Source organism: Alosa sapidissima, chromosome 22, assembly GCF_018492685.1.
Source record: "Alosa sapidissima isolate fAloSap1 chromosome 22, fAloSap1.pri, whole genome shotgun sequence".
Classification (NCBI taxonomy): domain Eukaryota; kingdom Metazoa; phylum Chordata; class Actinopteri; order Clupeiformes; family Clupeidae; genus Alosa; species Alosa sapidissima.
In genome coordinates this window covers 16,486,962-16,511,697 of record NC_055978.1, presented here as the reverse complement: position 1 = coordinate 16,511,697, position 24,736 = coordinate 16,486,962, and the positions used below count along the sequence as shown (strand labels likewise).

General features: G+C 43.1%; 1 protein-coding gene across 11 annotated transcripts in view; it reads left to right on the top strand.

Annotated features, from left to right (window-relative positions):
* Window positions 1–11,230: 11,230 nt before the first annotated feature.
* ppfia2 (PTPRF interacting protein alpha 2) overlaps window positions 11,231–24,736 on the top strand; it is a 190,464-nt gene continuing 176,958 nt past the window's right edge. For all 11 annotated transcript variants that reach the window (XM_042078073.1, XM_042078070.1, XM_042078066.1 and 8 more), the window contains exons 1-2: window positions 11,231–11,416; window positions 24,079–24,333. In XM_042078073.1, the coding sequence (XP_041934007.1) occupies window positions 24,085–24,333 (249 nt within the window). In that variant the 5' untranslated portion in view covers window positions 11,231–11,416; window positions 24,079–24,084. The remainder of the gene's footprint in view (window positions 11,417–24,078; window positions 24,334–24,736) is intronic.

Genomic DNA, 24,736 nt, shown 5'->3' with positions numbered 1-24,736 from the left:
ATTTGTCTGTTGGCAGTTATTATGGTAATATTTACATAACAGACAAATACAACCACACAAGCTATGGTGGCTATTTGCTGAGCAGAACGATAATGGACCTGTACAGTAGATGCAAATATAAAAGCACTCCCATAAGATCTACACTCGGCGAAGCATAACTAAAGCGGGCTTGGGCACAGCATCCTGGCATCCACATGGACTAATACATCATCGTTATCTTTCTCTCCCTCCACCCACACCCTCTCTCTCTCTCTCTCTCTCTCTCCACACCTATCTTATTCCCTTTTTCTCTGTCTCCCTTGGTTTTGTCTTCCATACAGCTATCCTCTGAGGAAAGCTACAGTGTCTCAGTGGACTTGGTTTTTAGTTCAGTACATGTAGGTCTCAGTAGGTTTCAATTACATTTTTATTGGTTTATTATGTTTGTGTGCTAATCATACAGATTTTGCAGTGAAAGAAGCCTTCCTCATGTATATAGATTGATCTTTTTTCTTCTTCTTCTTCTTCTTCTTCTTCTTCTTTAATCCTCTTGGCCCCCCAGGGAGCATAGGGCGTCCACCATGGATCACCACCTCACTCTCCTCTGAGTGATGGTCTTTGCTTGTCTTGCTACATTCCTCAGATCCTTCCTTGACCGATCCATCCTCACTTACTGGATTTGATTTCAATGTGGATTTGCTCCTGTTTCATGTGTCTCCACAGGTCTACATTTGATAACTTGTTTGGCCACCAAATCCTCAGTATGTATCTGAGACAGTTGTTAATGAACACTAGTAGTTTATCGATAATAGATTTGGTGGTTTTCCAGGTTTCACAGCCATAGAGAAGAACAGATTTTACGTTTGTATTGAAGATTCTGATTTATAGATTGATACATAGAGATATAGTTACTTTCGTGCTGTTGCAGCACTTAAATAAATAAAAAAAACACTTACACAAAAACCGACAAGTTGGACAAAAATGGTGTACCTGCTTATTAAATGTTGTATCAGCGATTTCAGGCCCAAAAAAGGGCCAAACATAAATGATCACATTCATCTAATATTTCCTAACGATCCGCTAGCTGCCTGCCCCATAAGCAGGCCGTCAAAAAAATGTGTCTCTGTATGCAGCCTAGGCTTCTAGGAGATCTGTACACAAAAACAATTGCTACCAACAAGGGTTGGCAACCCCTCAATGGCAAAATAAAGTGTTTCAACCAATAACCGATGAGATGCACGTTTAGGAGAGTTTTAATTGCACAGGAGGGAGGGGGAGGGAGTAGCGAGCTAGCTCTCTGTTTTGTTTGAACATCAACAGAAGTGACGCTATCGCTGATTCAACCTTTAAAGGCGCTCTAAGCGATGCTGGGTAACGTCACTTCTGTTGACGTTCAAACAAAACAGAGAGCTAGCTCGCTACTCCCTCCCCCTACCTCCCATGCAGTTGAAACTCTCCAGGCTGGACCAAGTTGTTTTTGTTGCCATTTTTGGAGAGAGAGATCACATTTTTTTACAGTGTATTCAGGGCACAGCTAGCGGATGGTGATGTTTGCTGTATGTGACAAGAAATGTTTTAGCGTAGAAACCGCGTACCATCGCTTAGAGCGCCTTTAATATACCATTAAATAGAAATACATGTGAGGATGAGACATGGATGGTCGTCTTTCCACCAGCAGCAGAGACGTGCAAGCAATTTCATCTCCAACACAACTACAGAAGCAATGTGTGTGATGTGTGTGTGTGTGTGTGTGTGTGTGTGTGTGTGTGTGTGTGTGTATCTTCAGTGTATTATATGCATGTGTAGGTGTGCAGGGCTCTGCAGATGTGTCAGCCCTGCCTGTGCGTCTGAGAGAAACTCAGACACAAAGGCAGCTCTGCTCCTGACCGCTCGCATCAGTTCCCTCAGCTCTCTGGTCACTCTGAGGGACTTGTTTATCAGAGACGCACAGATCTCTGAAAGGCATTCTGTGCGTCTGCAAAGATCACTATCAACGGCTCTAGACACAGTAATGCTGCTGGACACAGTAAAGATAGACACAGTAATGCTGAAACAACTTGCAATTGCCAACTGAAGCTAAAATGTTCCCATCAATTTTGCATGTAGACATGTGTAGGTCAGTAGTTAGGTTTGATAGGTTTGATACAATTACTTAGCCTGGGTGTCATTCCGAACTTAGTCCCGCCCCACGGGAAGTTCGGTCTGGCATTGCTCCATTGTGGTGGAAGTATGCTCGCCCTAAAATGGCCGGACCAATCAAATCAGGCTTTACGATGATGGACAGGTGAGCAACAGCGCCTGGTCTATCACGTCATCTGTGCACGCTTAGATTAGGCTTATGTTTGAAACAAAAACGCTGTGGCTAGAAGGATACATGGCTTTTAAGACCCCATATGGAAAATTCATATTATTTAATGAGTTTGTATCACTGAAAACGATTATTTCTGAAAACTGTGGGAAAACTGGTGGTTTCACTTTCATCAAGGGAAAACAGCGCTGTTGCATTGCGACATGTTCCCTCGTTCGTTTGAAATCTCTGATTGACCACCTGTTCGAGGGATTTGCGACAGCCTTTCCCAGCTGTTTAACATGTTTGTAGCATATCACAACAGAATTATTTTTAAAAACGGAGGGGATATAGGAGCAGAAGGATGGTTCATGTGTTTTCTTCCTACACCTCACGGTAAGCTATTTTGTTGCTCTGATTGGTTAGGTCTATCCAATTGAGTGCAGAGGCATTACCCCCCTGTATCGGTTGAAACACGCCCCATAATTACATCCCAATGGAGCAGTATCAGACTCATATTCTGACTAGAATTTGAGTATGACAACGTCAGGCTAACAATTACTCACATTACACATTTATTTCACCTGCTAGAAGACAGATGATTACAGACAGAGTAGCACTTTGTAACATTGTAATATGGAATACTTAATTAGTTAAAATCAATTTCTGTGATTCTAGAATAATTGACATTTATACTGCAGGTGATAGATTTGTTATGTCAGAGTCCGCTATCTTTCAATGTCCTATGTACAAATCACAGTTAAACCTGTGACGATGCATTTAAGCATTAAATTGCTTGCTTAATTAGTTTTAATAGATTCATCTATTTACAATCTCTGAAGAATATACAGTTCGACATGCAAATATAAAGTCCAAGGAGTAACTAATTTTTTAGCAATGTTCTTGAAGTTTCAGTTAATGTATAAATCACCTCTGGCTTGAGGAAACTGTGTTTTGTCTTTTCTCTTTCTCTTCAGTTGCAGAATGAATGTAGACTCCTCTTTGCCTTCAGTCAACAGCAGCTCATGAGAGACTGGATTTGTGTGGGAACACCATGGAAACACATCCATTCTCACATCCTGGCACAGAAATGCCTCTGGCACATAGATGCCACAATATTGCCATCATGGCAGCACCTAAGTCTACTGTACATGCATGGATCCATATTGGATGTTGTCGTGAGCAGTACCTATTGAATTGCATTGGAGAGAAGGGTAGTGCAATGCAAGTAACAGGTCTGAAGATGGTTTAAGTATATCGAAACAATTTTCAGTGTTATCAACCAAACTCATGAAAGAGTAAAGGCCCTTAACATACTGTGTCTGTACAATTTTCTGTCTGGAACTGTTACACGATTGAAAACAAATGCAACTTCACGTGTGTCCATCATGTTCACACATCGATTCCGAAATTGTCATCCATCAAAAGTGTTTTCAGAACAGGTTTCATGTTTTGGTAACGTTTTTTTGTATCCGTGTAGCATTGATGAATGAGGTTTCCTTATGCAATATTCTGTATTTAATGGAAGCATGTGAAATGGCGAATTTTAGTGTATGTGGGCCTTAACTCCTTGGCAGTGTATTCACCACATTTCTCCACCGTTTTCCCCAAAATAAAACCAGACAGTTGTCGGAGTGACATTTGTGTGCCCTTGTCACGGTGACGTCTGTCAGGGCTCGACAGCTTTACGGACTGTGGACTCAGCCATTAGAGGCATTGTCACTCCCTCTCACACTCCCACCAACCTCAACTCCCATGATGCATGCTGTTTGGTGGAGGTGACATTTCCTGTCTGAGCTTTTTTAAAAGGCCAAGGCATGACTGAGGAAGTGAGCGAGTGAGTGATTGAATTAGAAGGGAGAAGCACATAGAACTGGCTGATTTTAACAGCTGTACTTTATATACATAAGAACATGATGTTTCCATGCTGCTCAATAGCACTTCTGAAAATACTGAAGCCTTCTTGGATTTGTCGTCACACATCAACATGTGTTTTTCAGGTATCCGGTCTCATACCTACCTGTGGATCTGCACTCCATTAAGACCATGATCTCATCAAGAGACAGCTTGTATCTGTATGTTCCCTCTTCTTTCTCTATAACAGCGTGACTGTTCTGCTGTTCTGTAGTGTTTTTCACTGGGTCTCTACCTCACTCTTATTCTCCCATCCATGTGGGTGCCACTCTGAACCACGGGAAATGGGAATGTCATGTTACTGGGCTGGTGTAAAGTGCTAGTGCTCACACACACACACACACACACACACACACACACACACACACACACGCACACACACACACACACACACACTGTGCAAATAGTAATGGCATGCATTAGTGTAGGCTGTGTGTATGCAGTAAGACATGCCACATTGAAGACCTAAGAAGACTTTTTTTTAAAAGCCCATAGTGTTTTTTTTTTGTCACATTCAGCAATCATCCCCTCACAATCCACTATAGCTGTGTACAGTACATGTACAGTTAGTTGTAAAAAACCTGGTCTCTGTAGGCAGCCCAGGCTCTGAAAACTGGAAACAAACAAAGTGGGGGCAGTCTGTCTCCCAAACTGATTCCTCAAAAGATTCCTCCTGAATCTTGTTATACATTTAAAACAGGTCTATAATGCAACCGTGTGCCCAGGTATGGAATAAACATTTTCTAATTATTGAGGTTATGTGGATAGTATACCAGCTCTTAAACACAGCATACCGTACATCCCCCACTTCCTAACCAATGTCCACACAAACACCATGCTCGCATGAATTAGGTCATGAATCTTATTCCAGCAATAACTATACATTTGCCAGGCAGCCAACAATTAACACTAACCCAGTGGTCCCCAAACTTTTTCTTCCGAGGGCCAGCTCACTATGCCTGGCTCTAAGAGAGGGCCAGAGATTCGGAGTATATTAGGAAACATAAATAGCTTAGTGCTGTGAACAACAGCAGTCTACCTTAGTTGAATATTCCATTACATTTAATCATAGGCTACTGCAATTTAATACCATTATTAGCTGTGTTTATATTGCCATCATGCCATATCAGTGTAAAATGTAGCTCAAATGAAATAATACTAATAAAAAGTCTTTAACATTCCCAAAAGTATTAGCAGGGAGTCCCAAAAGTGTATTTTATCCAAAATGTGTGAACTCTGAACTATGTGTATTTGCATACACAGCTCAAGTTGTGAACAAGCAATATCCTACAAATAATTTGAAGTTCTCAAACTATGAGAGTTTTATGAAGTGCAGGCAAAAACATCTGAAATGACCACTTTCACTTACCTGATGAGAACTTGATGAATTTGTATGAACATTTGAATGAGTGAATAAATAAATGAAATAATTAGCCCAGAAAGTCCCAGAAATATGACTTGACTTAGTTATTAAAAATTAATTGATACACTTCTAGAATACTTTGAGCACTAATGCAGTCAGCCTCTTGCATTGTTTGCAGGTAGGCCTACGTTTCATTCCGTTTTCGATGGCAAACGCAAAACAGTGCCAAAACAACCAGTGGACAAAAAGAGTATTGCATGAATGAATGGGGGAAATTATGGAAGTTATAGTTTGATGATGTCGTACTCCCATGCGGGCCAGATGCTATATAGCGCGGACATGTTTTGGGGGGCCACCCAAAATGAGGTGTCGGCCCGTATCTGGCCTGTGAAATAAAGACAGTTGTGTGTGTGTGTGTGTCTCTGCATGGAAGCATTCTAATAAGTGGGCAAGCAAATGGGGGCCATTTTTTGCTGCCTGTTTATTCAAACAATTAAACATAGCAGCACAAATCACAGAAAATGTATGACTGGGAGTGTGTGTGTGTGTGTGTGTGTGTGTGTGTGTGTGATGGCTTGAGGCACTGCATGATCGTAATGTGCCTGAGTATAATTGTGTTAACAGTGTCACATTTACCAAATCCTATGAACTAGTCAAGTCTTCCAGTAGATAGAATACTGCATATGTCATATATCCAATGTAGAGTATCCTTTATAAATCAGAATTCTCTTTTTGTGACTATTTATGTTTGAGCTTTGAATTTCGAGGGATGTATTTTTTTGCAGCCTCTTCCACTGAGCCAGGCATGAATCAGTGCTCCTCATGCAATATTAATACATGCTGTAATGAAAATCTAATATAATGAATGCAATTACGTCTCCCTCCTCTTCTCCTACACAGATATGAATGACTACACACAACCTCACTCTGTATCCTACCTGAGAAATGATTGCAGTATTACATAAATGTAATGTGTTAAAGGCACTCAGGGATGAGCATTTTTGCAGGCATATTTTGTTTCATTGTTATTACCTTTGTAACTAATTGTAACTCAGCTTGTTTGACCAAAGGGTGTACATGCCTCTAGAGGATATCCATGTTGTGATGGTCAGTAAAATTGGTTTATTATGGCATTTATGGGGGCCGTGGTTCATCGTTGTCACCGTGACAGGAGATGTGCATTAGACACCCTGAAAAGGCAGCCATAACACATGCCTCTCGAGGGAGCGAGAGCCCAGATAAAAAGATTTATCGACACTCGTAATCCTTCCTCGGCTGGCCACTACCAACGGCCCATGGAACTATGCACCGCCAAGCCAGCCAGCAGGGTTTGGTGTGGTTATCATTGCATCAAAGGCGGCCCAGTGTGGGGTGAAGCTCTTTCGGCAGGTTTAAGACGCGGGGCTCACCAGCAGCAATAAAGATATGAGGCTGGCTGCCAGCCTCGTCTTTGAACAGGACCTGCGCTGATATATGACGATTTGTCTTTCATGAACCCGGGATCACCGAAGTGAATCATTTGAGGATTTGTCGGGATGGTTCAGTCAATTCGGCGATGAAACCCCCACGATAGGGGAAGAAACTATCGGAAGAAGGAAAAAAAGAAAGAAAAAAACAAAACACTGGTGTTACAGTCAGAGAAAATGTCAAGCTTGAAAAAAAAAAACACACTTCTGCTTTGAAATTTAAAAATATCCAACCCTTGAGACTCAGGAAATCCTGGGCAGGGAAAAATCCACATGCGCAACTCCTCCTGAATTTCCTTTCGTCATTATCGTGTTAGTTCTGCATATGTGAGAGTTTACCCATTAATATTAATGTGAACAAAAACCATTTCCCATCAAGCAAAGGAAGTATTTGCTAGTGTCAGCTATTCTGTCAAGGGTGGAGAGAGAGAGAGAGAGAGAGAGAGAGCATTCCAGTATGTGCTTTTCTTAATTGGCTCAGAACTATGCCCCTTGGAATCATCAGATTATTGCAATTTTTATAGCAAATTATTCTGGAGGTTGAATAAATTATTGTTTACTGTTCTGAGGGGGGAAATGCTGGTTGGCAAAAGTCAAGTTCAAGTCTTAATGTGAGGCCTAATAAGCTCTCTTCCAGTATCGAGAACATTTCATTATAATGTAGCAACAACTTGATATGCAATCGAGTATTATTATGTTCATTGAATGCACACTCTACTACAGTGAAGGAGACATTTTGTAAAGACCTAGTGTTGCTCACCACAGCTCCTTTGATTAAAACAAATGTGTGCAAGCATTTTTGTTCAACTTCAAATGTTTGAAAACTGTCCACATCTGGATGAAAAATGCTGACAGACATATTCTCTGCTCTGGTTGCTGTCCATGTCAAGCTGGTTGCTGTTATGCAACGACCATTTGCTGCTCATAGGTCATACATGAGTGGACTCTCCATATGCCATTCCTCTTCCCTTTGCCTTGCACCACCACTGTTTGTGGGCCACAGTCAACCTCTTGGCTAAGTAGCATATGCTCCCGTCCTCTGGTGTGTCTGTGGTGGGTGATTGGGGGGGGGGGCGGGGGGGGACTGCTGCCTGCAAGAGGTCTCCCTTGTTGCTCTACTGTCCGTGAAGAATTTTTCTCTTTCTCTCTCTCTCTCTGTTTCACTATCTTCCTCTCTGTCAAACATCCTCTCCTCTGCTCTGCACTCATAGTCTCTCTCATCCTCTCCACTCTTTCTTCCTCTCTCTCTCTCTCTCTCACACACACACACACACAATCACAGACTGAATCACAATTTTGGATGTGTAAAAAAAATATTTGTGAATTGATTTAATATTTAGCTCCAGACCATTGATGTAGCGATAACATAACCAGTCACAAAAGCAAAATGGCACACAGCTATTGTAATGTAAAACGTCTAACACGCACCAGTTATGTGCTAGCACAAAGGGCAGAGGCTATTGCTCCATCCACACAGATGGGTGCTCTCTGGGCTCACCTCCCAAGTCACTGTTGTGCCCCTCCACTTGAGTCCCATAGCGTGCTGTTCATCATTGGAGGCTGACTAAACACTCTTCACTACTATCTCTTCAGCCAGGGTATGTTTTACAGTAAGTCATGTAGACTCACACTGAAAGGGGTTGTGTGGCAGAACAGTATTTGTATGAGTGCAGATGTACTGTACCTTTCTTTTGTGTGTGTGTGTGTGTGTGTGTGTGTGTGTGTGTGTGTGTAGGTGTGTGTGCGTTCGTGCACATGTGTCTGGGTGCCTGTGTGCGTGTGTGTGTGTGTGTGTGTGTGTGCATTACAAATAGCTTCACATACACACTAACCCATGCCTTACTGTGCATTACCCATCTCCAGTTCTGTAGCAGCAGCCACTGTTCAAGAGCTGCCCTTTTTCTGTGGTGTTAGTACCATGGACAGCGACATGGCTTTGGCAGTGCAGCCTGGGGAGCCGGGGAGTTCTTATCAGGGGGAGTATTCATGAGCAGGGCCCGGTCTGGGCAGAGGCCAGCTCCGCACTGTGGCTGTGCCTCGCCTTGCCACATACCGCAGGGCTGGACTCAGAGAGATATACAGCGTGTTCTGTGGCTGCTCCTCCAGAGCTTAAAAACGAATTCTCCTTGGTGCATGCTTTGTACATGGGCCGGGTTTCGATATGTGGCGGAATTGACAGCAGTATATGTGTTTGACTCCCAGCTATACAATATGGCTGAGAACTGATGTTCTCAGAGATACTTGTGTGTCTAAGTAAATATCTGCAAATAAAAAAAGGTGTTATTACTGTGTTATAAAGTATGTACAAAGATAATGTGTTTTAGATCATTCGCATGAATGAATGACTGTTCTCTGTAAATTCAGGAATATAAGTCTGATATGTTTGCTGATATATAATGCTAAGATGTTAGTAGTTTATTTAAAGTAATTGACCTGAATAATCACATTTGCTACTCTAAAAGGTAAACTGAAAAATGTTCTACAGAAAATGTTCCAGCAGACACTTCAGTCAGTAATATAGAGGGCAATGTGAATTACCTTACAGTTAGTCTAAAGTTACAATCTCTTGAAACAAATTTCTATTTATTTCAACATTTGTTTTTTTATTTCACTGCATTGATTTTCTGCATTCAAATGGTCAACAGGCTGACGCATAAATCCTGCCTTGCAATCTGGCTTGCATTTCCAATCACGAGTATGCCTCGACAAACATACAGGGGAAGAAAATTGATTTTGAGACGTCTGGTGAAATATGACTGTGTCGCGGAGGGAGAACTCTCCAGACCGACCAATCTTTAGCGTCCATTATTTTATTATCATAGATGCAATTGTGTGTAAAGAGTTCATGAAATTGATATTTAATTGCCACACAAAATCTCAATTCACTATTCCCCTACTGACCTGCTATTACAGAATGTGCCAAATTAATTGTGAAAAATGGCACTGTTGTCTGAAGGGTATATTAGCGCCCGTTCACTTTGCGTTCTCAGTGCCTGTGATTTGTCTGGGTTATTCATGACCATTTTCACCCTTACCTCTGGAGAGAAATAAACAACCAGAACAATAAATAGTAACAACATTAATTATTGTGGGGTCTAAAGATCAGATCATAGATCACTAGGAGTGAAGGCTTAGCATCTGTCACACATAATGTATGACGTGAACCGAGGGAAAGGATTTCATCTAATTCATTCAATATTTGTATAGCCATTACAATGAACATTGTCTCAGTGTACTTTAAATAACTCACAGTGTGTAGGATAATAAGGCTACACTATATTGTGTTATTATTACAAAGTAAATGATGAAAAGAAAGGGAAGGGAAGAGAAGCACATGTGTGATGCAACACATTGGGGTTCACACAACCAATAGCATGTAAAACTTGTGTATGATTGTGTATCTGCGTGTGTGCGTGGGTGTTTTACAGATTCACTGTACCAAGTGTCTCATCATACACCTTTTAAAATTATTCCCTTACCTGAGGACATGAATATAATATATTTTTCGCAAATGAGACACAAAAATTACACTCTTCATATTTTAATGTGAGAAAAGGTGGCCCATAGACATTGAAGGCAGGCTACAATCGAACGAGTGGCAGACATATATACCCAATTACGAGAGCGCACTCATAAACTAGACATTATACAATTTATTTTGAGCTTGGCGGCGCCCACTGGTATGAGCGTAAAGGTGTGTGAGCAGAGAGTATAAAGAATAACAGCACCATAAATGATAGCACCAGTAATGAATCTCGCCTTTTCTTTTTCAAAAGAACTTACCATCTACAAAAGTTTGACAGGCTAGACAACTTAATTAGTTTATTGCAAGCTATTTCTGGGCACAATTGTTGCAAAGTCGATTAGCTCACCGACATCAACCCTCACAGCCCTTGCACTGGAACCTTATCTTTGCATTCAGATATGACGTAAGCTCAAAGGGTAATCTTATTTCTCCGCAATGGTTCTCCACTGAGACGAGAACTGTTCGTTTTAAAGAAATGAATATTTAATAGCAAGAATCAGTGTGTGTTTCTGGTTGAGCAGCGTTTCGCTGGATGCGAATTGTACAACTGTAACTTTAAGATGGAGACCACCTCCCCTCCGCCTGCTCAAACAATGGTCTTTACCGGCTGAGCTTCTCACAGCGGAATTTCAACGTGCCATCTTTTTACCAATGGGTATTTCTAGAGAACAAAATGTCATCAGTGAGCTGGACCATTTTTAACTTTTTGAAAATGCCAGCGGTGGATTTTACTGTGGTGCTGGTCGGAGCTTCCGCGTCGTGAGGCTTTACACGTTGGATTTTGGTGGCAAATGATCCCAGCTGTGCGCTTCCGTTAGCTCCAGGAGACTGCAGCTGTCATTGATCTATTGAAGGAGTAAACCACAGCAGAAGAGTAAACTGTAAGTATGGACACAGCGTGACACGAAAGGACTAGCGCAAAGCGTTGCATCTGTCAGCGTTTCAAGCGCCTGGTCTCTCGACAAACCGTTATTGCATGCCAGCTTCAAGGTGATTTGTAAATGCCGCCCCTTCCATTGGCAAGGAAACTTCTTACAGATGTGTGCGAGATGCGAAAATTATTACACTGGAGTGAATGAATGTACGTTCTCACTATACGCTATACTCCTGACTTCCTATAATGAGGAAACATGCAGAACAGCAAAATTAGAATGACAGTCAGAAAACGGAGATTGACTGTGTGTGTGTGTGAGAGAGGGAGAGAGAGAGAGAGAGAGAGAGACTGGGCTAGGGAGGATGAAGCTTCTATGATGTAATGCACTTGAGACAATAGCCAAGGATTCTCCTGAATTAGCTTTGCTGAACGGGGAAAGATGCCATTTGCAAGATGACGCGATCAGTAGGAAATTATATAGGTAATTAGCCAAAGGCAACAGAAATGCTGTCGCACACAGAAGCTTCCCCCTGCCCCTCCTACGGCCACACAGTAGCCTAATGCATCTACCAATGGACACAGTTAACATGTGGATTTAGTGAACGTGAAACATATGGACTTACTATACCGTGAGCCTCACACAGACGGATATGTGATATGTGAACACGTACATATATGCAGAGCCTCACTCACATGTGGCTAAAACAGATGTTATTTTATTTGGCCATTTGACCCAAATTCATTCACCAAGCCGGTGCACATTTACAATAGTACAACAGTCCACTTCAGTTCTGCAAAGAGGGAGGTTGCAGTAGGAAGAAAACAAATGGGGAAAGGGCTTCGATCCTGAACGATATACTATCACCATCACTTCAAAATCGTGTGTAAGGTGTGCTGCTTCCACGTAGCTGATAATGATTAATTTATTGCAGATGGTCTACAAATGAGGGCTTTGTGTAGACGACGTACGTGGCCCCGTTTGAGGAGAGGGGGCTGACTGACTGACTCAGATGAATACCTGTAGCAGACAGGGGAGCGTTTTGCCTCCCATCTCATGATGATTTAACTGCCTCTCCACTGCCGCCCAGATATACTCTACTGTCAACCGGCAAATGCAAAGGGCTTTTGCTGGGAGGCTCTCTCTGCCTGCCTTTGAAATAGTGTCAATTTGACCCCGCTTGGTTTGGAGGCTGCTAAACCTTAATGTCTTTTTTTTTTGGCCATCTTTATCTGTGTTGTTATTAAATCTCCATCGATTGATGGTTTACATGACCTTGCTGTTGGTGTGCTGGTGGGTTGGAGGGGATTGTGGGTGGTGAAGGCAATGTAAAGGTAACACTAAAGAGCAGATTGAAAGTGTGTGTGTGTGTGTGTGGAGCGAATGTATTTGGGTGTCTCTGCCTTTGTGTGCCTGTATGTGTGCATGGGTGTTTGTGTGTGTGTGTGTGTGTGTGTGTGTGTGAACATGCATATGTCTGCAAGGCTTTGTGTGTGTGTGCATGTGTGTGCGTGCGTGTGTGTTTCTGTCTGTGAGCATAGCCTCGGTGCCTGTGCCCAGCCTCCTAATGACACCAAGGGAAATGAAACTGTAGACTGGACCCATTCACCTTACTCCCCCTCCCCCTCCCATCCTCTCCTCTCCTCTCCTCTGCTCTGCTCATACTGACTCTCATCCTATCCACTGTCTCTTCCTCTCACACACACACACACACACCCACACTCACACATGCGCGCGCACACACACATACACACACACACATACAGACACATATAGACAAAACACACACATATGTACACACACACACACATATGTACACACACACACACACACACACACACACACACACACACACACACACATCCAGACAGACACATATAGACAAACACATAGACAACACACACACACACACACACACACACACACACACACACACACACACACATACAGACAGACACATATAGACAAACACAGACAAAACACGCACGCACACACACACACACACACACACACACACACACACACACACACACACACAGCATCTCATTCACCAGCAGCAGCAGTAGTGGCAGTAGAGGCGATATAAGCTCCTTGTCCTTGTCCTATTCTCTATTTATTCGTCCCATTAAAAATGCAAAAGAGGGGCCTCTTTGATATACTGTTTGTGACAGGCTCCATGAGCATTATGGCTTGTGATTGCGTGTAGGGGAATGCAGGGCCTCGCACTTAGGACTGATACAGTTGTGGTCCAGGGCCAGAGGAAACACTCCATCTAATTTCAGCTCTTGGCAGCCTGGCCTGCAGTGTTGAAAATAAGCACAACAACATAATCGTTCGTGTCAGGACATGTTTAGAGGGCTTTAAATGTGATATAGTTTCTAATTTGTATCCTGCGTGGAGTTAAGAGTGATAATCGTGCTTTGTGGGTTTGCATTAGCCTGATAGCTTGGATTGTAGCAGTTAGTCGCCTTTGGTTTTCCAGCAGTGTTACATGTTAATTGTGAATGAAGCCATTATGTGATGGTTATAATGTGCTAAAGAAAACCTTAAAGATGCAGTCTCTGATTCGGTTTCTGTTTTGTGGAAGGTTGGTGTTATTTAAGCTAACAGTCAATCAAATTTCATGCCTCCCCCCCTGTGCTTCTGAACATCATGGTGATTGGCTGAGATTGTTTACGGCTCACCTGAGCCACTGTGTTTATTTTCCATTTACAGAGCCAGAGTTAGGGCTGTCACTTTTGTGAAAAAATCCTGTTCGATTCTTGAGACATAATTGTTCATTGAATCGATTGTAAAATCGATTTTTCATGTCTAAAGACGTTTCAATTTTCAACGCCAAATATAGGACAATCCACGAACAACTAACAGGCATTAGGACGAACGTAAAGGGGGCGCTTGAAGACGCACAACGGCGTGAAGTTTCGTGCACAATGACAAACAGGAGTGCAACATTCTCGAAAAACAATAAGCAGAGTGGACTGCCATAACATCAGTGAAAAACATTACTGCAGGCTTCAACGTGGCTGCGTTTACAATTAGAAATGTCAAACAATATACGTAGAACTCACGACTGCACAGTTTGCATACCACTTTGTCCTTCTCCATAGTTTGATATACCCAAACCCCGAAGTGCTTCCATATCGAACTCCTCAAGTTGTTAGGGCCTATCACTCGTATCTCTCACGTCACACAGGTTGATCGCGTTGTCCTCAATTGTTTGGCAAAACACCAGCAGCACAGCAGCCGATTGAAAAAGCTGTTTCCGGTGCGTAAAATTGGTGGGAATTTTCTTTTTAGCTTTCGCAATGCTTACTGCACTTCGGAATTCTTCGTTATTTTTCTGCTTGTTCCTGAGTTTTGTTACATCTATCTTTTTCATTTGTTTAATTCGTTTAAAATTAATAGTGTACATATTTGGTTAAAATCGATTCCCTATTTTAGTTTTCGAAACTTGTGTTGGTTGGTCCAATCGATTGTGCAATCGATTTTCGAATGTAAAGTGACAGCCCTAGCCAGAGTGTGCATGAACACCAGAGTTTTTTTTTTAGCACAAATACTGAAAGGACAGCAAGAGGTTCCAATTCACTGAACTTGGAAAAGAAGTGTATGAGATTAGAACCATGGATCGTGCCATTAATGGACAGTTAAATAATGCTTTTGATATCCACTCCTGGAAGATGTTGTGTTATATTCTCTGGACTGTGGGTATGTCCTGTACTGTTGACCTAGAAACTTGTTCTATTGCTGTAAGACGCTTTGGATAAACGCGTCTGCCAAATGAATACATGTAAATGTATATGTAAGTAGTATGGCTATTTGAATATACAGTCGATGTCGTATATATGTACATATAGCAGCAGTGATTTGCTTCCTTTTACTGTTTTGCACTTTTAAACGGCTATAAAGACCATAACTATAACAACATGAGCATCCACACTCACCAACGGTAAGGAAAGTCTCTTCAAATGTGATGGCTAAAATTTGATGGATTCTGATTTGCTGTCAGCTCTTTATCGTTCTTAAAATCGCTCTGAAAGTGATCCGCTATATGATATCTTTCTTCATGTATCGTTATAGTAGGAAGTGTGGACGTTATCCTTCATATCGAATAGAGCAATGCTTAAAACTGTTATTTTTAACGTTATCATTATAGTATCGTTGTTCCTGGTGTGAATGGCCCTCTACACCTTGTGATACATCTTGCATGTATCTTGTTTCCTGCATTGACATAAAAATAACCTTCTTAAATTGCCTGATCCTAACACACCTCATTAGAAATACTTTAGAATCATTCCAACCTTGGTTGAAAAAGTATAAATGGATACATGCATAAATGTATACATATGTACACATAAATGTAAAGCTGTTAGTGGGTAGTTGTAGAGCCTCTGTGGGAAGATGGATGTGGTGGACGTGGTGATGACTCTGAGAGGTGCACAGGGGCTGCACCTGAACATGCAGTTTTTTTTGTGTGTCTGAGCCGGTCGGCCCCTTATCAACACACAGCATTGTTCCCGTTAACGACATTAATAAGCGACATTAGGAGAATTGGACCTAAGTTGCTGATTTGCAGTTCCTCTCCGCTGGCAGTGAGTGTGGTCGCTTTCTCAACGTCTTCTCTGATTCATGGGACTGGCTGAACAAATTGAAATAGGGCTCAACAGGGTGCAATTCAAGAAGGTTTCATGGTTCCCTAAGATACGTTGTCATGTTGGCAGTGGTAGTGATAGAATCCTTCTTGAAACCTTAATTCACTTTTGGGATAAAATGCTAGAGTGTGTGTAAACACACACCAAGAGCCAAAATACACAGTCTGCTAGTTTGTTTGTCTGTTTAAAACATGTTTGGGCAATATCAGCCTCAGTCATGTGTTTGCCAATCTTTTTGATGTCTTTAAAGTGTTACATATTTCTTTTTAATTATAGATGCAAATAAAGTGAAATAAACAATATGTTTGTTTTTGAGTGTCTGTGTTTGTATGGGTGTGTGTCTGCATCCCTATGCATGTATTTATGACCATTTATAGACAGTTGTATTGAGCCTGTGCTGGTGCTTTGTTCACACACAAAGTATAGAAAATATGGTGTGTGTGTGTGTGTGTGTGTGTGTGTGTGTGTGTGTGTCTCCAGACATTTCTTTTTGTATAAACTGTTGAGTGTGTGTGTCTGACCATTACCTCTTGTGTAAGTAAGTGTGTGTGTGTGTGTGTGTGTGTGTGTTTGATATTTTAAATAAAAAGAGTGGCCTGTTGTTGGGGAGTGACTGTAGGCTGATTGGGGAGAGACTGTGCGGTGGTGAATTATTCATTGATTGGCATATGGCGTCGGGGGGTGGGGGGGTGGTGTAGTGGGGAGTCGGTGTGAACAGCCCCAGTGTTCCCCCTTTCATCTGCTTCCACTTCCCCTTCACGTTGCCATTTTTTTTTTCATTTCCACTCTGCTGGTGCTCGGTGAATGAAATCAGGGGGAAATCGGGTGCCCAGACCGTCATACCTGGCAAGCTTGCATCTTGTGCTGTTTCTCATTGCTAATGTATTCTCTTGGCCAGATGGATCTTTCTGGATAATTTATGGCTCTCGCCGCTTTTGTGAATCCATGTTTTTCGCATTTATCTTGTCACTGGGCGTCTCTCTCTCTCGCTCTTGTCTGGCACCTGGGTGTGAAAGGTCAAGGGGAGGCTACATAGGGAGGGCTACCTGATAGTGCTTTATTGATCATACACCCAATATCCCAATAACGGTCATTTACACATATGCATACGCATACGCATACGCACACGCACATGCACACGCACATGCACACGCACACTCACACGCACACTCACACGTGTACACACACACACACACACTCACACATGCACAAATACACACACACATGTACATACTGTATACACACACACACACACGCCAGTGTTTCCCACAGAATTGGATTCAATTTGTGGCGGTCGGTAGCTGACTTGGACATGGGGGGGGGGTTAGTGTATAGAATTGAGTGCCTGTCACTTTAAGACGTTCGTGAGGGAACCCTTGCAATTGTAACACAGTTAAAAGGCTGCTGATGTGTGGATGCAATTCCTAACATTTTCTACATAGTTAAAATAAAGGTTCGTACTTCTTGGCACAAGCACTTTTGAATCTTGGAAAACACTTTTCCATTTACATCGGGATTTTGCAAACATTCAGTGTCAGAGTCAATAAAATGAGCCCTGCATGAGTAACGAAATTGACAAGCAGCTGTAAGTAAGCATGCTAAACTCGACATCCAAACAGCATTCTAACGTCAGCTTTGAGATACTGCTTGATTGCATAACTTAACTTAATTTAGTCTCCTCAATGTAGCCTACTATGTTGTGATAAGACCTTAGCAGAGTTAATTTAATGCAGCAGTTTTGAACAAATTTGCGCAGCATGGTCACGATGCTAAGAGGATTAAATAGCAATTTAGCCCGACATCTATGCATGCAATTCTTCTATGTGGCAACAACAATCCTTCAACAATCGTGAATCTTTTGTTAAATGCACATGCAGAGGAGGGGCACCGGGCTGTTACGAGAGAGAGCGGGGCGGGGCAAGGAAAGGCTGCGTGAGTAAAAAGCGCAGCTCAATGAACCGTGCTCAATGAAAGGATTTTATCTTATCTTTAATTTAAATAGTACAACATAGAACATTAATGTGTGGCGGCCGGTTGGGATTTTCGTGGTGCCCCGCCACAGATTAGTCAATGTATGGGAAACTCTGCACACACACACACACACACACACACACACACACACACACACGTGCACGCACACACACACGGCAGAGACCAAACCAGTGACATACCGTTGGAGCAACAAATTAACTTCTGTTCTGTTCTGCTGCTAAAGACTGCTCCGCTACAGTAAAGGCTCCACACACCAAATCACGTCCGACATTTTACAAATGTACTACACTGTTTTCAGTAGGCGCCTGCAGTGTCCCTCTTTAACCACCCACAGTAGCTTTTGGGTCAAGGAAGCTTTGTTCATCCACGTGTCTTTAGAGGAGGAAACTAGGTAAAAATGCACCCCAGATCTTCATATTACTGCCTTAGAGTGCATGTACTGTACAGTTGGGAGCAGCTTACATAACCAAACAGCACTGTCTGCTACCGAAGGGCACTTCTTTTTCTTCTGTCGAGAATGTGATGAAAATTTCTGGAACAAAGAGAAAAGAATTTAATCGCTCATTGTCGAAATATTCCATTTAAGAGCTGACGTGAGGATTCCAGAGAAGTAATTTCTTTCATGGCCTTTGGAAGAGTTGCACAAGGCTGTTCATGGGCAGGGAACAATGGGGTGGCTTCTGTGCCTACTCTATCTAAGCAGCTTGTTTGAAAACCGAAAAAAAAAATTGCTGAAACCGAAGTGGATCTATGCACACACGTCACGTTTGGGAGCAAATCATGTGGTGATGTGTACAAGTGGGAGCTGAGAGAGTGAGATCAGAGAGGGCTGAAGTAATCAAGGACCTTTGGTGAGATATGTTTGAGTGGCTTCTAGGTTAGATGCAATGAGACATATAGGGCCCGTCCCAATACCTCCCCTACCCCTAGATTTTTGCCCTAACCCTCGTTTTTGCGCATGCACGTGTAGGGCTAGGGTGTCCCATTACTTTAGGGAGCAAGGGGAAGTGCTATTTTCCCCTTAAAATCAACCCTCAAAATATAGCCAGGACCGATGCAGGCTTAAAACGAAGTGGGAGATGAAATTACCCAGGATACCGTGCGAGCTCAGCGAGCCGGCCACATTTTTTATATATTTTCGCAAATAAGCATATTAAAATTTCGAAATGTGTTGGAATATGTTAGTTTGATGCACATCTGATGGACTGTTGAGTTTTGAACACTAATGTTAGAAAATATCTCACGAAGCTATCTGACGATGTTCAAGATATCTGCTGAGTGCTTTGAGAGAGTCTGCCCATCAAATAACGTTATAGGCTATATCTGATCTGGGTAGATTCGTCAATATTTAAGGTGTGTGTTCTGGCATTCATATGAACACAAATATCTTTGTTGATTAACCAGACGTAGATAAACCAGCACAGCCCACACAACAATGACCGCTGGGCATGTTCCTGAATGAAAATAGTAGCAGGCTACTACCGGTAGACACGTCGGCGCTGCGCGTGACGTAGGTGAGCACGTTCGCTATGCTAATTTGCATATAGTGGTGTCCCAATTCATAGGGAAAGATCTTACCCTCCACTTCCCTTGTCGAGGGGGCTTTAATGTTGAGGGCAATCAAAACCAAGTGGAAGTTTTAAGGGGGGAGAAATGGGACGGGCCCATACTGTACGATTGAATTGCACTCCACTGTGCTATGGTAAGCAGTTTGAGTTCATACTGTACATAGTTCAACTGTTTACCTACTTGGATGTTGAGTTTTAATAATAATAATATAATAATAAGCTTTATTTGTATAGCACCTTTTATACACAAAATGGAGCTCAAAGTGCTTTACATTTGAAGCATGTAACACAATAATAGTCAGTCAGTCAAAATCAATTACTTTTCTTCATTGCTAGGGGCCGTTTATGATCCACTCAGCAACATATCAAAAATATAGAAAATTACATGTCATAAGACTGGCAGCCTTAACCTTCACAAGCACGCCATATGGCAACTGTGGCAAGGAAAAACTCCCATATTCCAGGAAGAAACCTTGAGCAGAACCTGACTTAATAGGGGGAGCCCATCTGCTAATGGGAGTTGTAGCTCTATACTCAGTACACTGGCAAAGACTTGTGATGCACTAGATATCACTCTGTAGGCCAGTCAGTTGGGCACCTGTTGTTTTATAATGCAATGCTTACTGAAATTATAAACAAAGGGAAACATGCAAAACATTAGTCTGAACTACAGCAGTCACAGTTTCCCTAAAACCCTCCTACCCCACCCCACCTCACCCCAACCCAGCCCATCTCACAGCTGGGCACCTGTTTTTATACAAAATCGGTGTTATGCAAACTTGACTGTACGAGAATTGATGTGACATATGTCGTCTGTTTTTTTTATTTTTGGATGGAGTCGCATGAGTCGAGTTGAGTTGAGGCAGACATCTGTTCAGAAGCCAGAGCGGAGTGTGAGGCAGAGGAGGAGAGGAGGAAGAGCGGAGAGCGTGGAGGATTTGGCGGAGGGCCGGAGTGGAGGCTCGAAGTGCTGGCCTTCAGAGAGCCTGAATGGGCGCTGAGTGGCGAGCTGTGTGGAGCTGAATGGGGAGCGGCTGGGGTCTGGCCTCGTGCCTGGTGCCTGGTGCACCTCCGGGAGTCTGGGGCCAGGGACGCCTGCCAGAGGTGGTGCTGAGAGACAGACCTGCCTTTATCCATGCTGCTGGGTGGAGGAGGTGGTGGTGGTGTGTGTGTGTGTGTGTGTGTGTGTGTGTGGGGGGGGGGGGGTAAGATGCTGCACTTTTTCTCAGCTTGAGAGCCTCTTAGGAAGAAAGATCAGGAGTATTTGGGTTTGCATCAGCGACAGGAAGGACAGGGGTCAATATCACTGCTGGAGAGGTGGGAAAATGAGAAAGAGCTTTGTGAGGGGAAGTTAATAGAGCATGCCAGGAGCAGGGTTGGGCGATACAAACACAAATTAGGCTGCTATATATTACATTACATTACATTACATTACATTACATTTGGCTGACGCATTTTTAGCCAAAGCGATTAACAACATGGTAAACAGTTCAGTTTAAAGTTCAGTTCAAGACGGCTGGTGAGTGCTAGGATCAGCAAGACTTGTTGTAAGTGGTGCTATGAGAGGAGATGTTCTCTAATGAGCTGGGTCTTCAGGAGTTTTTTGAAAATGGAGAGGGATGTCTCTGCCCTTGTAGGAACTGGCAGTGTGTTCCCCCAAGAGGAACAACAGATGAGAAAAGTTTGAAGTTTGGCCTGAGCATACCGATGGTAGAGCTAGACGTCGTTCATCTGAGGAGTGCAGCGGTCTAGAGGTAGCGAATGTCTGTATGAGGGCATTCAAGTAGGCGGGAGCAGAACCAGAGATTACTTTGTATGCAAGCGTTAGAGTTCAATTTAATGCGGGCCGCCATAGGTAGCCAGTGTAGCTGGATGAGCAGCGGGGTAACATGTGCCCTTTTGGGTTGGTAATATGATAATATATCATATTATACTAATAGCCATATTATAGACGATACAACGATATGTCCCAATATGTCACAACACCGTATCATGGACGATGCGATATGGTACATCGGTATCGTCAGATGAAGAAGTCAAGTGCGGGAGGAGTGTGGACATGAGATGACGGATGGGGCGGGGGTCGGAGAGGCCAGTGGGATGACCTGTAACACCATGTCCTAGCTGCATGTGACGCGAGTGAACGTCATCAACAAAATCAGTTTGATAACTACGTTTTCAGTTAGAATCATCGACAAAATCAGTTTGATTACTACGTGATTAATCAGTGATTACTACGTTTTCAATTAGGAACTGCTGTCCTAACTGGATGTGAGCGAAGCAGTTCCTACTTTCTTGCTGTCGCTCGAGTTGTTTTGCTACATTGAACGGGCGAGAAACATGATAGAATAGAATGGCATATATTTAACAGACTCAGTGTGGACAGAGGGCATTCAATGCTACAGGACAGTTGGACACTTGCCTGCAGTTAGGTCAAGCTGTAATGGGAGGGGCGTTTATATGATGCTGTAAAGTGCATTATGGAAGCGTGATCCCTACAGTGACTGATATAAAGATTAATGATCAGTAAATGTCAAATGTCAAATGTCAATGATGATAATGATTATTATTTTGAATATCATGTTCGTAATTTTAAAGATGTTCAGAATGCATAATCATAAAGATGTTGTCTCATGAGTGTGATTGTATTTATATATCATAATATAATTACTGTATTAATTAATGAATATCAATATTATGTATTATATTGTGATAATATTATATAAGGAATAGTATGTAAACAAGCAAGCATGTCAATCAGCTGGGGAAAAGCTGTGTGAGTGAGAGTGTGTGTGTTTGTATGTGTCATAGTGTTATGGTGTGCAGTGGTGCCTGGGTAAAGCCTCCATGCTGTGTGGTGTGTTGGAGCACAGCGGGTTTTTAAATATGCACCGGCCTGCGTGTCCCTGGCCCCGCGCCTTGCTGTAATGGATCTCTTCCCCTAGAGACAAAGAGCTGGGGTTGGGGTAAGCAATGACAGGTCCATTATCCCCTCCCCACACACACACACATGTACACATATACACGCGCTGTCACACACACACACACACACACACACACACACACACAGACGCACACACACACACAGAGACAGACACACACACACACACACACACACAGACACACACACACACACACATATGTTTACATAGACACACACACATACATCATCACAGATCTGCTGAGTTATGCAACCAGCCTATACAGAGGGTGCAGGCTGGCCCAGAAACCAGCACAAGCATGAAATGTAGGGCAGGAATGTGCAGCCTCCCAAGATGTGTGTTTGTGTGTGTGTGTGGGTGGGTGTGTGTGTATGCTCCAGCTGCAGAAGTCAGTGCCCACAGGAGCATTGCTGTCATTGAGTCTAGCCTTGTCTCTCTCTCTCTCTCACATACAAGCACATGCACACAGAGACATGCAGTACACATGCACACACACACACACACACACACACACACACACACACACACACACACACACACACACACACACACAAACACACACACACTTGCACCCAGGCATACACATATACAGTACATGCATGCACACATTCATATCATTATACTCATACACACATGTATTGGCACATACTTCAACACGTGATACGCCCTCCCACATACATGCCCCAAAACACAACATTAAATTAAAACACCCCCACACAACCGCATTTCTTCCACTCATCAGACACACATCACATCAGATGACACACACACACACACAGCAGAGGATGTCCAGCCTGTGGACAGAACAGTGACAGGATTGACTGTAAGCAGAACAGACAGGAGTAAATGTGGCCGTAAATAGAGTGTGTGTGACTGTTTTAGGAGCCACGGTACACACACACACACACACACACACACACACACACACACACACACACACACACACACACACACACACACACACACACAGTATACGCACAATGGCTGGGCTTTGGAAGGACTTACTGAAGTGCTTTGACAGAAGTAAATTCTTAATAAAATGACTCCATGAACCATTCAGGAAATCACTAAGAAAATGTTTATGTCTCTTCTCTAATATCGAAACGTCGTCCAGCCTTATGTATACACTGTTAATCATGTCAGTTTATTCCCTGGTTCCTCATTCAAGTGCTCAATGTGTATAAATGTGAACATTTGTCATTTACCTACTTTCTCTTTCTATCTTTCTCTTGATCCTTATGTCTTTCTGATGATGATATATTGATGATGTTGTTGTCGCTGGAACACCTAATGCCTCTGTCGTCATGGTACTCATTTCAATTTCTCTTTTGCCGCCCTACCCCTGACCCCCAACACTCCCTCACCCCTGTCTGCCCACTCCAACCTGTTACCCCCAAACCCTCTTCCTTCCTCCACCTATCCTCTCCCATACCCCACCTGCCCCCCAACACTCCCTCACCCCACCCCAACCCCAAACTGTTACCCCAATCCATTTCCACCCCACCCCTTTGCTCCCCCAGGTAAGGATGATGTGTGAGGTGATGCCCACCATCAGCGAGGACACGGCCTTGAGCCAGCGCGGCTCACAGAGCAGCGCGTCCGACCCGGACTCGCACTTCGAGCAGTTGATGGTCAACATGCTGGACGAGCGTGACCGGCTGCTGGACACGCTCCGTGAGACGCAGGAGAGCCTGGGCCTGTCCCAGCAACACCTGCAGGACGTCATCTACGACCGCGACGCTCTTCAGCGCCAGCTCAGCTCCGCACTGCCACAGGTACGAAAACTACAAATCCCATCATGCCCACACTTCTACATGCCCAGACGCCAACAGCCCCAACACAGCAGTGGTGCGTTCAAATTCACAAACATGGGCAAATGTTAGCGAACATTTGTGATCACTCAGCAAGCAGTCTGAGGAGGTGTTTATGAACACGTGGGGAGGTTATTATTGAAATAATTCAAATTTAACAGTTCAATGAAAACCTGTTCCCTGTGAATGTTTGCCTCTGTTCAGCATTCTGAATGTCCCTATCTTTCCTGTGTAACAACAACAGCAGCAACAACAAACAACAACACATTATATTTATGTAGCGCTTTATCTAGGCGCCCAGAGCACCTTACAGTGAAGGAAACCACCGCCAATATGTAGCACCCACCTGGGTGATGCACAGCAGCCA